Source organism: Homarus americanus, unplaced genomic scaffold (assembly GCF_018991925.1).
Source record: "Homarus americanus isolate GMGI-L3 unplaced genomic scaffold, GMGI_Hamer_2.0 scaffold37663, whole genome shotgun sequence".
Lineage (NCBI taxonomy): Eukaryota > Metazoa > Arthropoda > Malacostraca > Decapoda > Nephropidae > Homarus > Homarus americanus.
This window is the reverse complement of record NW_024734343.1, coordinates 62,501-77,318: the sequence shown is the minus strand read 5'-3', so window position 1 is coordinate 77,318 and position 14,818 is coordinate 62,501. Positions and strand designations below refer to the sequence as shown.

The 14,818-nt window shown below is 42.1% G+C and overlaps 2 protein-coding genes across 4 annotated transcripts in view; both read left to right on the top strand.

Moving 5' to 3' along the window:
* Nucleotides 1-8,712, top strand: part of LOC121870203 — a 28,498-nt gene extending 19,786 nt beyond the window's left edge. For 2 of the 3 annotated variants that reach the window (XM_042371970.1, XM_042371969.1), the window contains 2 exons: nucleotides 7,012-7,158; nucleotides 7,597-8,712. Coding sequence is in view for 1 of the 3 variants with exons in the window: in XM_042371968.1 (XP_042227902.1) it covers nucleotides 6,141-6,310 (170 nt within the window). In the remaining 2 variants the exon portion in view is untranslated. Of the gene's footprint in view, nucleotides 1-6,140; nucleotides 6,664-7,011; nucleotides 7,159-7,596 lie in introns of those variants that run through there. The other variant, XM_042371968.1, reaches the window with a different exon arrangement.
* A 3,075-nt stretch (nucleotides 8,713-11,787) lies between these two features.
* LOC121870201 (fibrinogen C domain-containing protein 1-like) overlaps nucleotides 11,788-14,818 on the top strand; it is a 5,620-nt gene continuing 2,589 nt past the window's right edge. The window contains exons 1-4 of the mRNA XM_042371967.1: nucleotides 11,788-11,971; nucleotides 13,551-13,666; nucleotides 13,937-14,051; nucleotides 14,428-14,818. The exon at nucleotides 14,428-14,818 is cut by the window's right edge and continues 36 nt beyond it. Of these exons, the coding sequence (XP_042227901.1) occupies nucleotides 13,556-13,666; nucleotides 13,937-14,051; nucleotides 14,428-14,818 (617 nt within the window). The 5' untranslated portion in view covers nucleotides 11,788-11,971; nucleotides 13,551-13,555. The remainder of the gene's footprint in view (nucleotides 11,972-13,550; nucleotides 13,667-13,936; nucleotides 14,052-14,427) is intronic.

Sequence of the window (14,818 nt, the reverse complement as noted above, 5' to 3'; positions counted from 1 at the left end):
TTGAAGAACTCGGTAATGTTTTGTGACTGGGCGACCTTGTGCGCACCCTGCCCGCGCCGCTTCCCTCGTAAATGATGGAATGAACCGTGTAAATAAAAATTGTCGGTCTGGCAAGGTGCCGCGTAAATGACCAAACGCGTAAACCAAATCCGCGTAAATCGAGACTATACTGCATACAAGTGTGTGTGTATATATATATATATTTCAGCTGACTACATTAAAGGTAAGTGCACAGTCACACTGTATCCATTCTTCATTGTTGATTACTTTTACTGTACTGTATTTAATTTTAGATATTATATGTAATATTTTTTGCATTTTCGATTTACCTCCTGGATTTGGGTCCCTAACCCCGTCGTAAGTCGAGGTAGTTTATGATGTGTTTTGAACAATTGTGACCTACAGTACAGTACTTCCAAATAGTTGGATTAATAAAACAATAATTTTATCCCATAACTTATTAAGAAACCTAACCTAACCAACAACGGGTGGCTAATAATTATGATTTTATTTACATGTCTAATTTTTTGCAGGTGATATTGCTACCATGGAGCCCAACACTCAAGCGATCATGGTGGCAAACCTCTCATTGGGGGCAATAAAGGACCACCTGCCTCCTAACAGAGTTCACCAGGAATTGAGTAAAGGCAAGAAACCAACAGATACTGCGGTGTTCATTGTAAGTCTTACGTCACTGTTGGTATTTCACTGTTGTTTCAAAAACTGTTAGTGAAATGTATGTTGTTCATTATATGGAGGTTTAGCAAACCCTCGATATAACACCCATAACTATTACACTGTGTACCTAGCCAACAAACAGTGTACTTCAGTGTTCCACCCATGACTATTACACTGTGACTGGTACCCTACCCTCATGGTCTCACGAGACTATGTAATATTCACTTAACCAACTTTTACCTAGACAGTTATGGTATATTGACTATATAGTGACCCCTCGTTTAACGAACGCCTCGGTTAACGAAATTTCGATTAACGAACTGCCTTCCATAAGGATCTTCAATTTGGTTAACGAACAAAAATTCGGTTAACGAATTTCTTATGAACCGACCTCAACATGTTTTCGCTTGCACTGGCCGGGCAACCAGCTTTAGTATCAGTCCGCCAATACATTAATCGGTTCTAGGGCTTAAATTCCTTACTATTTTAGTAAATATCAAGAAGTTTATACTATTCAATAATTTTAAAAGTTTAATATTCAATTTTTTAGTCATTTTAACAATTATTGAACATAATTGAAGGTAAAGAAACTAGTTTCTGGCGTGCCATCCAGCCTGTTAACACACCAGACAGGCGTTAGTCTCTGTCTCTGTTTTCAGTGGAGGTAACATCTTGCTTGAGACTCTCTTCAACTAAACACTTTTTTCTGTGTTTCCAAGCAAATTATTGGCCATTTTGAAATTTATTTTACATATTGACAATATATAATGCAGTGCAGTGTTGATTTAAAGAAAATAATCTTGAATTACACCAAGAGAGCTAAAATTTTATGGGTGAAATGGCGCCATGGGGTGACTTCTCTTCCACCCCAATGCCTTCTCTTCCACCCCCATTCTAAATCCCATCATCATCATCATCATCATCATCATCATCATCATCATCATCATCCAGGAGCCTTCTACCTACACACCTCAAAGTAAGTGAACTTTTCTACCATTTTTGTTGAATTTAGGAAATTTTCGGTGAGCTGGAACCAATTACCCTAAAACCCATTGAAACAATGTTTTCGGTTAACGAACGACCTTCTGGAACGGATTGAGTTCGTTAACCGAGGGGTCACTGTATCATATAATATATATTGAGCTGCTATATTCACTACTATACCTATATGTTATTCTCCTCTAGGGAAAACTAAATGCGGTTGGAAAACTTAGGGTGCAAGATGGTACAGAGGAACTTAAACTGCTGTTCAGAGAAGGTAAGTTCGTACATAATCTCAACCCTTAGTTATTCTTCTGACATAACTTAAACCCAACATGACACAATCTAACATAACAAATACTAACACAACACACCACAACACACCCCAACACAACACACCCCAACACAACACACCCCAACACAACACTCCCTAATGCTAACTAAACACAACACTAACACTTTATGTATTTCTTCATATACACATTGTGGTAAGATAAGTTTGTTTGTTTGTTTCAGTCAAGCCAACTGGTGAAATGGGAAGTGGTGTGGATATGATGTGTTATGATGATGCAGCAGTTGGTGTTTATAAAGATCTGAAGCCAATTAGAGGAGACAGTTGGATCATGGTATGGGATGTTCGAGAGAGACAATATCAAGGTTGGGATCCCGATATTTCCCACTCCCTATACATGGGGATTGAGGGTAAGGTGAGGATCTTTTATGTCCCCTCCCCCATCAGTACACTGCCATTTAGAAATATAATTACTATTTGGCAGTGTAACTATGCGGCAAACAAAAGAATCCTTTTCGGGGTCATAAGTGAGGTGATTAAACACCCCGAGATCACTACAAACGGCGTATACCATACAATAATTGGCGTGGTGGATCCTACGTGCCTGCACCCCGGCGCCTCAAGAACAGATCTATTGTTACACACCTTTATGAACGAACGTGGCACAAAGAAGCTCCGAGGGACTGTCGAGAGAGGACAGATTATCAGGACTTCTAATATGATGGTACGTTGATGACCCAGTGTGTGTACTGTACATTGTGAACAACAGCTCTCTAACGTGTGTACAATTATCTAAACTAACTGAGGTTAGGTTAGCATTAAGGGGTTTAATCATCAACTGGGGTGTACAGTAACCTTCACTCCCCAGGCAGTCTTAGTGTTTAATCATCAGCTGAAATAAACTGGGGTGCCTAATGTTCACCTGAGCCTATCTTGTTGTTGTTCAGTGAAGGAAAATTATTTATTTATTTATTTATTTATTTCAGGTGGAGCACTACAATAACAAGTATGTGGCCAAGGTTTTCTCGGCCACATCAGTGGTAAGATTTAGTTCAGCATGCAGTGAAGAGTTTGAACCTATTACTGACTATGAAAATTACAGAGTCACTGGTAAGATTACGTCGTACAGCTCGTTGAAGTATGGATGATCCGGATGTAGTTAAACCCAGATGATGTGGATGAGTGTTTCTGAATCTGTGTCAGCTAATATGTTGATTCCTGACCCTTCAACTACTTTCTGTGTACTGTCCCACACTACTGTACTGTCCCCACACTACTGTGTCACTGCCCCACACTATACTGTGTCACTGCCCCCACACTGTACTGTATCACTGCCCCCACACTGTACTGTGTCACTGACCCCACACTGTACTGTGTCACTGCCCCACATTATACTGTGCCACTGCCCACACGCTGTACTGTGTCACTGACCCCACACTGTACTGTGCCACTGCCCCACACTACTGTGTCACTGCCCTACATTATTGTACTGTCCCCACACTGTACTGTGTCACTGCCCCACACTATTGTACTGTCCCCACACTGTACTGTGTCACTGCCCTACATTATTGTAATTGTCCCCACACTGTACTGTGTCACTGCCCCACACTATTGTACTGTCCCCACACTGTACTGTGTCACTGCCCTACACCATTGTACTGTCCCCACACTGTACTGTGTCACTGCCCCACACTGTACTGTGTCACTGCCCCACACTATTGTACTGTCCCCACACTGTACTGTGTCACTGCCCCACACGACTGTACTGTCCCCACACTGTACTGTGTCACTGCCCCACACTGTACTGTGTCACTGCCCCACACTACTGTGTCACTGCCCCACACTATTGTACTGTCCCCACACTGTACTGTGTCACTGCCCTAAAGTTGATATTACTGGAGGAAACAGCACAATAATATTTGTCATTGTCGTGTTTTCCACAGATGTGGAGAAGGCGGAAATAACCCGCCTGAGAGAGTGGTGGGCCTCTCACCACCATGAACTTCCACCAAAAGCACAACAGACGGACCCCTCTCAACAGGTTGCCCAACCACCAAGGTGCTTGTCTTTCAATAGTTGAACAAGTTATTTCTTTGTAATAATAATATAGTCACTCCACATACTGTAATGTTATATATTGTCTTGCCAGTTGTCGTATGGCTGCTGTGATTGGCAGGTCATTATTATCAATAATTTTCCATAAGGATTGATCACTCAAGTGTGGTTGTGTTGTTTTGCAGGGTGCAGGACACTGTCAGGGTGGAGGACAGTGCCAGGGTGAAGGACACTGATCGTCCCATCAAAAGAACCTATCCATCGCCCAGGGGGTCAAGTACACCCGCTAAACGTAAGTGTTGAATTTTTCACGTTTTATTTTTTGTTTTCGTCGTTAATCGGTCTTATTTTTCTCGCGTGTGTTGGTATACGGCAGTCGATTATCGGAAAGTACACTCACGGCCTCAGCCTAACCTAACCCCTTGATGAGTGCGGTCTGGTAAATGTGGAAGAAACGTTTTAGAATAATTTATCCTCCGGGACGTACGACCGACTCTGCCTCCATCCAACACCGTGCGGCAGACGCGTACACGATCTTTTATTTAACAATATTGACAATGTTCAAATAGCCTTACACAAACTGTCAAACTCAGACCCAAGTAGAGTACAATTATACAAGACTATCAATGCAACTGTTGATACAATGTGTAATACAAAGATAAAGATGAACGAGTGGACACCAGTGAGAGTGGGTGGCCAGGAACATATGAGGCAGGGGCCATGGAGGAGGAACAGGGGCCATGGAGGAAGAACAGGGGCCATGGAGGAGGAACAGAGGCCATGGAGGAGGAACAGGGGCCATGGAGGAAGAACAGGGGCCATGGAGGAGGAACAGAGGCCATGGAGGAGGAACAGGGGCCATGGAGGAGGAACAGGGGCCATGTGGTGTTATTCAGTTGGTGAAGAGTGCCCATAACTTATTAACTTGAAGATTAATGGTGGCTCTTATGACACAATTGTTAACTCAACACATGTTATTGCTGGGTTCAAACAGCTGCCTTTAACCCAACAGTTCAGGAGTGAAGGTTAACAATTATACTCTGTATAAAAGATTTAAAAAATGACAACCATAATAAGTGTGTAGGTTCCATAACAACTAATATATAAACAATAAACTATTTTGTAATAGTAATTTACACCCATAAATAATAGAGCAGCACTGAATGGTTAATACTTAACTAAACCCAATTTGAAAAGGTATCCACCACTGACAAACTGAGACATCCTTCCACCTCCAAGGCCAGCCAGTGACTGACTTGGCTCCAATATTAATAAACTCCCACATTATGCTACAAAAATGCCTTCATACATACAGAAAAATATTTGATGTATCAAATACCAGCATATATGTCACCTCCATCTGGGTCTGGGGAGCCTCTGAGGCAGAGGGAGCAATGTCTGCCAATAACTAGTTATGTAAGTCACTGTATTGTTCTGTACTGCCTTCTCTCCCTCCTATATCCTTCTCCCTCCTATATCCTTCTCTCCCCTCTCCCTCCTATATCCTTCTCTCCTCCTCCTTTTATCCCTTCTCTCCTCCTCCTATATCCTTCTCTCTCCCTCCTATATCCTCTTCTCTCCTCCTCCTATATCCTTTTCTCTCCCTCCTCTATCCTTCTCTCCCACTCCTCTATATCCTTCTCTCCCCTCCTCCTTTATCCTTCTCTCCTCCTCCTATATCCTTCTCTCTCCTCTATAGCCTTCTCTCCTCCTCCTATATCCTTCTCTCCCTCCTACTGCCTTCTCTCTCCCTCCTATATCCTTCTCTCCCTCCTATATCCTTCTCTCCCTCCTATATCCTTCTCTCCCTCCTATATCCTTCTCTCCCTCCTCCTATATCCTTCTCTCCCTCCTATATCCTTCTCTCCCTCCTCCTATATCCTTCTCTCCCTCCTCCTATATCCTTCTCTCCCTCCTCCTATATCCTTCTCTCCCTCCTCCTATATCCTTCTCTCCCTCCTCCTTTATCCTTCTCACCCTTCTTTATCCTTCTTTACCTTTCCTTCCCTTCTCTATTTAAGTAGTGAACAACCTAACTGGTAATAGGCATTTGATGACCTTTTCTGCTCTTCTTGGTCACACTGCCTAAACATTATTATTGTAAGTTAAAACAATTGTCACTCAACATTTTCAGTGTCCCGGCCATCGACGAGTGGGGAGGTGGGAGCCAGCGTTAACCAAGACCCCAGGGAATATATAACACGTGAGAGGAAGTATTTGTTGTGGCATCTGTGTGTTTGTTTACGTGGCATTAAAACTCCCAGAATGACCCCTAAGGATCCTTACAATACCAGCCACACTTGATTTACTCTTTGTATTGATGTTACATAATGTTTTTCAGGTGTTACAGGGGAATATAGCGACGTGACAATAGAACAATTTTTAGACGCTGGTAAAGTGGGGGAGCTGTATGAAATAGCTGTAAAGATAAAGAGCTTCAATATACTGAAGACACCACATGCAGGTATTGTTATCAGTAATAGTAAGTGTTGTATACATCTAAAATACCTTAATGTAAGACAAATACAATGATAAAATACAATAAATCAGGTAAATGAAATACAGCAAGCTCTTAAAATTTGTGAGGGTTTGGATCTCAAAATGGCCATGAATAACATTTGCCCTTAGGACAATTATTTTTTTTACCTGTATTGTGTGTAGACACATATACACTACAGGTAAAAGAAATTACTGTGTATAAAAATAAATGGCTCCCTGTCCCGGCTGATAACAAGTGTCCACAGACATTGTTGGGTACATCCAGGGTGTCATCTGTGCATAATGGAGTTGTCAGGGCAAGTTGTAACCTCGTTGATAAGTGAGGAGCATATATAAACTGACTGTGTGAGGACTTTACTGTGGTGTATGGTTGAGAGTTAACAAAGAGCTGCTGTGTTATCTACCTTGCAGGACCAACACACTGTAGTTTGTTTATCTCGCAGTACTCAACTGCCATTCGTCCCTCGGTGTACCCCCATCAACAAAACCGTGTTTTGCGTTGACAGATGAACCAGCTACGAGGGACTTAGAGGGTCGGCACAAGTGGAGTACACTCATACCACAAGACGCCATTGAACTGGAATTTGCCGAAATTTGGTCCGAGACAAAAATGAAAGCTAATCTGGGTGGAGAGGAATTGAGACGATTCTTTGGTAAGTATGAAAACTTTTATTCTTGATGTCATCTGTTGCTCTTAAGAGTTCTTTATTATGGTTGGAGGTAGAGGTATTGGTGCACACACACACACACACATGTAACTTCCTCTGAAGACTCACATTTAATTAGGGAATTACCAGATATTGTTAAAAAACTGTGTCTTAGTTGACTTCTCTGAGATGGGTGGACGGATACAGGCAGTTATATGTACAGAGAGGCTGGCCACTTGATCTGGGACTGAGGACTGTGAGCTTGAGAGCAGTGTTAGAGATGGTGTTTAGATCTGTTAGGAGTGAAGTGGTCTCTCAGGCTACTGCTCAGTGGTAGATCAGCAATGTGTGGTGTCCAGCTAAAGACTGACTAGCTATACCAGGGCAGTGTAGAGTATACCCAAGACAATATACCATAACAACAGCATTATATTCTCTCAACAGCTCTGCCTGCAGCTTATTCGTGGGAACAACATGGACTTGACCGCCAACTGTCAAACATATTGAACTCACTGAAGGACTCTCAAGAGTATTACTTCTTTGGAGTAAGAAAGAACTCGACCGAAGACGGTAAAATTTTCTTCAAAATTACACAGACGGCAGTACAACTCATATCCATGTAGTGATGATTGTCTCACTTACCTCGTGTTATGCTGCTTAATGTATATAATTATCAAGTAAATGAGTCACTTTTCTGGAAGAATGTAATAGTATTATTAAAGTGTAAGATGAGTGTAGTTATTGTAAGTGTTATTGTAAGTATGCACCACAATATTTTGTAATTTATACCTCAGGTCTTAATTTACATGTAAAGTGTTATTAGTAATTATTATACTTAGTTATATTAGCACTTTAGTTATCTGACAGGTCTGTCCTTAACTTTAATCACATATAATTATTTTTGGGTTGAGACAATATTTTACAAGCGAGAAAGACCTGAACTGTGGCTTCCTGTGAGTACTGCAGTCAATATTTTAGAGTTCCTGTGAGTACTGCAGTTATCACAAGCTGCCGGTTTATATGAGTACTGTATATGAGTCAATATATTTATGAGCAAGAAAGCCTTTATTACTATTATAATTGTGTTTGAGGTTTATGAGAAAGAATTGTGTGTTTTGGTTTATTGAAAGATGTATTTGTATTTCATATTTCTCACTGAAGGGAAAAACGTGAAAGATGATGATTTTGTTAATTTGGTTACTAACAAAAGTAAATAATAGGTATTTGTAGGGCTGAATTGTTATTACCTGTAATTAAGCTAATTCGACTATAACATTAACCTTACCCTATCTAGGTAACATAAGGTTAATGAAACAGGTGAATAATGCTCAGGTAATCTACCTTGTTTAACTCACATTTTCAGTCATTTTTAATACCTTGTGTGCAGATTAAAATCATCTGTTGTTAATATTAAAAGTGTCGTCCCTGTAGTGAATTTATTGATTTTTTTTATTCATTTGCAAGACTTTATTTACTTTAGTTGTGTTTTAGGTAATGTAACTCGTCAAGTTTATTGTGAAAATATTTCTGTGCAATGTCATATTGTGTATATTTTTATATGTGAACAATATATTACCTTTATATAATGTGTGTATATTTTGCCTCTGATAGTTTGTGAAGAAGAAAATGTCTTACTCATTCAATCTGTCTATTGAATGAACCAGTTATCTCGTGCTATATCTGTCTCACTGTCTCTCAACTGTATACACTACGCCCGGATAATGAGCGCATCTTTATTTCTCGGTCCCCCGGACGTACCCAAGAATGTCTGCGGGTAGTTTTTAAAGTCGCCGGCACTTTAGCGGCCGGTACCGAGATCCGGCGACTTTTGTGGCAGCCTGCAAGGTGTCTCTTGTCTCGGGAGGTCGTGAGATCCGGCGACTTTTGTGGCATCCTGCAAGGTGTCTCTTGTCTCGGGAGGTCGTGAGATCCGGCGACTTTTGTGGCATCCTGCAAGGTGTCTCTTGTACCGAAGTCGTGAATCCAGCGACTTTTGTGGCATCCTGCAGAGTGTCTTGTCTCAGAGTCGTGAGATCCAGCGACTTTTATGGCGTCCTGCAAGGTGTCTCTTGTCTCGAAGGAGTCGTCGCAGGAATCCGGCGGCACGACTTTTATCCAGCGTCCTGCAAGTCTGTCTCTTGTCTCAAAATTACGTATGAATCCGGCGCTTTATGGCATCCTGCAAGGTGTCTCTCTTATTTGTCTCAGAGATGCGAATCCGGCGACTTTTGTGGCGTCTGCAAGAATTCTTGTCTCGGAAGTGCGTGAGATCCGGCGACTTTGTGGCATCCTGCGAGTATACCGCCCAATGCCGGAAGTCGTGAATCCGGCGACTTTGTGGCGTCCTGCAAAGTGTCTCTTGTCTCGGGAAATTAATGAATCCGGCGACTTTTGGCATCCTCAAGTGTCTCTTGTCTCGGGAAGTGCATTGAGATCCGGCGACTTTTGTGGCATCCTGCAAGAGTGTCTTGTCTCTGGGAGAATTAAAGTGAGATCCGGCGACTTTTGTGGCATCCTGCAAGGTGTCTCTTGTCTCGGGAGGTCGTGAGATCCGGCGACTTTTGTGGCATCCTGCAAGGTGTCTCTTGTCTCGGGAGGTCGTGAGATCCGGCGACTTTTGTGGCATCCTGCAAGGTGTCTCTTGTCTCGGGAGGTCGTGAGATCCGGCGACTTTTGTGGCATCCTGCAAGGTGTCTCTTGTCTCGGGAGGTCGTGAGATCCGGCGACTTTTGTGGCATCCTGCAAGGTGTCTCTTGTCTAAAATTAAATTGAGATCCGGCGACTTTATGGCGTCCTGCAAGGTGTCTCTTGTCTCGGGAAGTGCATTGAGATCCAGCCGACTTTTGTAGCATCACAAAGAGTGTCTCTTGTCTCGAGAAGTCCATTGAATCCGGCGACTTTTGTGGCATCCTGCAAGAGTGTCTCTTGTCTCGGGAAGTCGTGAGATCCAGTGACTTTGTAATCCTGCAAGGTGTCTCTTGTCTAGGAGGTCGTAGAGATCCGGCGACTTTGTGGCATCCTGCAAGGTGTCTCTTGTGTCTCGGGGAGGTCGTGAGATCCGGCGACTTTTGTAGCATCCTGCAAGGTGTCTCTTGTCTACAAGGGAAGGTCGTGAGATCGGCGACTTTAATGGCATCCTGCCAAGAGTGTCTCTTGGCTCTCGGTCGTAGAGATCCGGCGACTTTTGTGGCATCCTGCAAGGTGTCTCTTGTCTCGGGAGGTCGTGAGATCCGGCGACTTTTGTGGCATCCTGCAAGGTGTCTCTTGTCTCGGGAGGTCGTGAGATCCGGCGACTTTTGTGGCATCCTGCAAGGTGTCTCTTGTCTCGGGAGGTCGTCATAACCCTCGTGCATCTGGTAACAACTGTGCTCTTAGCCGCCGCCACACTTCTCTTAGCCACAAGTTTATCCGTGACAAAGCCAATGTCCCTTAAGACTGACCCATGTTGAGGAAGGTGGTACCACAAAGGAAGGATTTACTCACACGATCATCAGTGGCAGGGAGAGGAGACTGGGGCCATCAAGGAGTGGTGAGTAAAACTATTTCTCTATAACAGTTGTCATTTTTTGTTTGTCGGAATATTAATTCATTTACTCTGGTAATGATACATTTTTTTATTATGTAAATGAATGGTTTATATAATTTATTTATCACTGAGCTCGTACCATTTTCATAGAAGACGACAAAATATGTTTTTCTCCCATACTGTACGTACGCCTGGCAGGGGGGAGTGACTATCAGGTGTAGGGGCCTCTGTTGTACTGTATGTACTATTTGCAGGTACCAAACAGGAGGTACTGGGAAGGTATTGGAAGCATAATGTGTTGTCTAATGGGAGACCCTGCTGTCATATGTGACCAAGTCCCAGGTTGATGATCTGACTTTCTGCCTCATTTACACACAATTGCAGGGTCTCAATTGTTTCTCTTACAACACAACATACATAATGTATATTGTTTCTCAATCATAATTTATTTTTTTTATTTATTTATGGTTATTACTGTACTGTATTATTATTTTATTTGTATTTGTATTAATTTTATTAATTGTTGAAATAATAATAATAGATATTATTATCATCATCACCATCATTATTATTATTATTATTATATTTTCACCCCCTGGGCCTGTGGTCTGGTGGGTTAATACCCGTAAAAAACATCAGTTGTATCATTAATAAGGAACGGCTGGCCTCTGTTGTCTTTACATAACAATTGTTTATCAATATTCACGAGAATATAATTATAATACAATAATTTAACTGATATAAAACAGACGCTCCTATAGGTTCAAGAAAATATGAAATGAAATTGAAAAATAATAAATAAAATGAAATAATCTGTTTTAATTGGTAATTGCTACCAAAAAGATACAAAATTTATATATCCTAGATAAGAATAATATAAAATTGAAGTAATGCAATTTATTAGTGTATAAATAGAAGATATCTGGAAAAAGGTAAATATTTCAAGAAAATAAGTAAATGCCATAAATAAGTATTAATACGTATTTCACGGTCATAAAACAACACTAAGAATGTGTATATAGATTAAAGTAACGTTATATATGACTTAAGTTTATTATATATATTGAGACAACGATATATTAGGGGTGTCAAAAGCGGCATGTGGCAACTATCCCAGAGGCAATTACTGAGACCTTGTGAATGAGACGAATCGACTTTTGTGTGAGCGTTGTGTTCCTCTCTCACCTCTCAGCTCTACACCCGGCCCCTCACCTCTCACACAACCCTCTGTCTCCCTCACCTCTCATTTAGCCTTGAGGGGCCAGGAAACCCCTCACAGCGCCTCTAGATAAGGTAAGTGCCATTTCCTGTTGCAAATTTTTTATTCTAAATTAACTCTTTATCTACAGCCAAGTTGGTGTTTAATAGATTTAAATATAGATTATAGAATGATTTTGGTATTAGTTATGTTAATTGGGTGTTTAATGACGTATTTAGAGGTTTATTGAGGTAGGTAGTGATTGTCTAGGTCCATGTTTACGTGGAGGTAACGACCCTAATATAAATCATTAATTATTATTTTTATTATTAATTTATAGATGTTTAAACGTATTATTAAATAAAGAACAAATAATTATACCAAGAAGGTTTTATTATTATTTGGAATTCGCAGTAGTTCTCGGGCCATTGCCAGAAGGTAAACCAGGCAGATAGGTTATTGGGTCTTATAAGAAGGTCGTTCAGATATCTAGACGGTCCGTCCCTCGTGACGATCTTCAGGAGTGAAGTGCTTCCCCATCTGGAGTACTGTCACCCCATCTGGTCCCCGAGATATGCTAGGGACTGTCAGTTGGTTGAAAATGTTCAAAGGAGGGCCACCAAACTGGTGCCTGCACTTCGGCACCTCAGCTAACCTGAGAGATTGGAGCGCCTGAACTTGCCTAGCTTATACTACAGACGGGCAAGGGGGGACCTAGTTGAGGTGTATAAGCATCTCAGGGGGCACTACTCAGTTGAGTGTCCTTACTTGGAGCTGGCGGACACTCGCCCCACAAGGGGTCACAGTTCAAGAGTGAAGAAGCCACAAGTCCAGAAAACTGTGAGGGCAAACTTTTCTGAGTGTGAGCTGTGAACTCTTGGAACAATCTACCAGAGAGTGTTGTGACGGCACCGAGTGTGAGCTGTGAACTCTTGGAACAATCTACCAGAGAGTGTTGTGACGGCACCGAGTGTGAGCTCTTTCAAGAGAAGACTTGACCAACACTGGAGCAGGTTCAGGTACATTCAGGAGCCAGTGCATGCCCAGTACTTACCACCAGTGTGTGACAGAGACCCAGTACTTACCACCAGTGTGTAACAGAGACGTGAACGATCGCCCAAGCGGCTAACGAGACGATCAGTGGTGAAGAGGATAAAAGTAAAGAAAAAAAGGCGGGAAAGAGAGGCGAGGTGTTTGAGGAGGAGACCGGGGGTGTACTATGCAGAATACCGGCGATGTTCCCTCAGCTGAGTCGTTCATTACGTTACTTAATTTACGTTTTATTCTCTTCGTCACTGATGGGTCTGTTAGGCGGCCGGTTACATCTCTGTTACACACTGTTATTAGTTAGATACTGGTTCGCTGTAACACACTGTTAGATAAATACTGGCTCTGTTACACACTGTTACTAGGCAAGTACTGGATCTCTGTTACACACTGTTACTGGACAAGTACTGGCTCTGTTACACACTGTTACTGGGCAAGTACTGGATCTCTGTTCCACACTGTTACTGGACAAGTACTGGCTCTCTCATAAACGCGATTAACAATTTAACACAGTTGGTCCTAAAGGAAAGTAGAATGGAAGAAAACGGAGTTAGTTATTTAAGGATAGACTTTTTTATTTTTTTTACCCCATTGCTATTGTCGCAAGTATTTATTTTCGTCTTTCAGGAATCATGTATGGGCGGCAGGCATGGGTGGGTGTATCGTGGGCGTGTGTGCTATGGGCGTGGTTGGCTACGGACGTGTCAGCGGCTCCAGCATCTAAAAATAAAGGGAATTCTACAGTAAGTTAAATTGTCTGTTTAATTTGGTAGTCTCTCTCTCTCTCTCTCTCTCTCTCTCTCTCTCTCTCTCTCTCTCTCTCTCTCTCTCTCTCTCTCTCTCTCTCTCTCTCTCTCTCTCTCTCTCTCTCTCTCTCTCTCTCTCTCTCTCTCTCTTAATTTATTGATTTTTAGTGACTTCAAAACTATGTATGTATGTATGTATGTATCTATGTATGTATGTATGTATGTATGTATGTATGTATGTATGTATATCCATCTATCTCCCAACAGATGGTAACAGTGCCGTCAGACTTGCTGATACAGTTACTGGACGTCAGCAGGTCGTTACAGAAGTTACTACCAGCTGATACCCCCATCCCCCTGCTTGATGTCAGCCCCGAGGAAGGTAAGGGGACTGTTTTGTTGTTCTGGGGTCCATTTAACCTCATTTAGCATAGTCTTAACTACCCTAATATAGTTTAGCCGTACTTAATCTAACCTATCCTAACGTAATCTAACCTAAAACAAACCTTAACTACCCTAATTAAGCCTTACTAATCTTAAACTAAGCTAACCTACCCACACCTAAGCTAACCTACCCACACCTAAGCTAACCTACCCACACCTAAGCTAACCTACCCACACCTAAGCTAACCTACCCACACCTAAGCTAACCCTACCCACACCTAAGCTAACCTACCCACACCTAAGCTAACCCTACCCACACCTAAGCTAACCCTACCCACACCTAAGCTAACCCTACCCTCCATGTTTGTTGACAGTACTGGCTCGGGTTAACGACGAAGGACCAAACTCACTGTTAACTCTGGCTCTACGTCACCACGCTCTACTGCAACAACGTAACGAAGATTTACTCACCCAACAAGGTCGTTGTACTGCCCAGATCGAGGCACTACAGGAGGATAAACAAGAACTCCGTCTACAGCTACAGGATTGCAAGAAAAAACTACAGTACCTTCAGAAAGGCCCTACAGATATCCTACCTCCTACAGACAGCGCCAAACCTACAGATACTACAGAGGATGTTAAAAAAGGCGTTAAAATAGATGATTTATGTCCTTGTAGAGAGAATTTAACAGAAGCACAGTTGGAAGAGAGGAATTTTGTAGGATTGGATTGTGTCTGTGAGAACGTGACCATACTTCCCAAGAC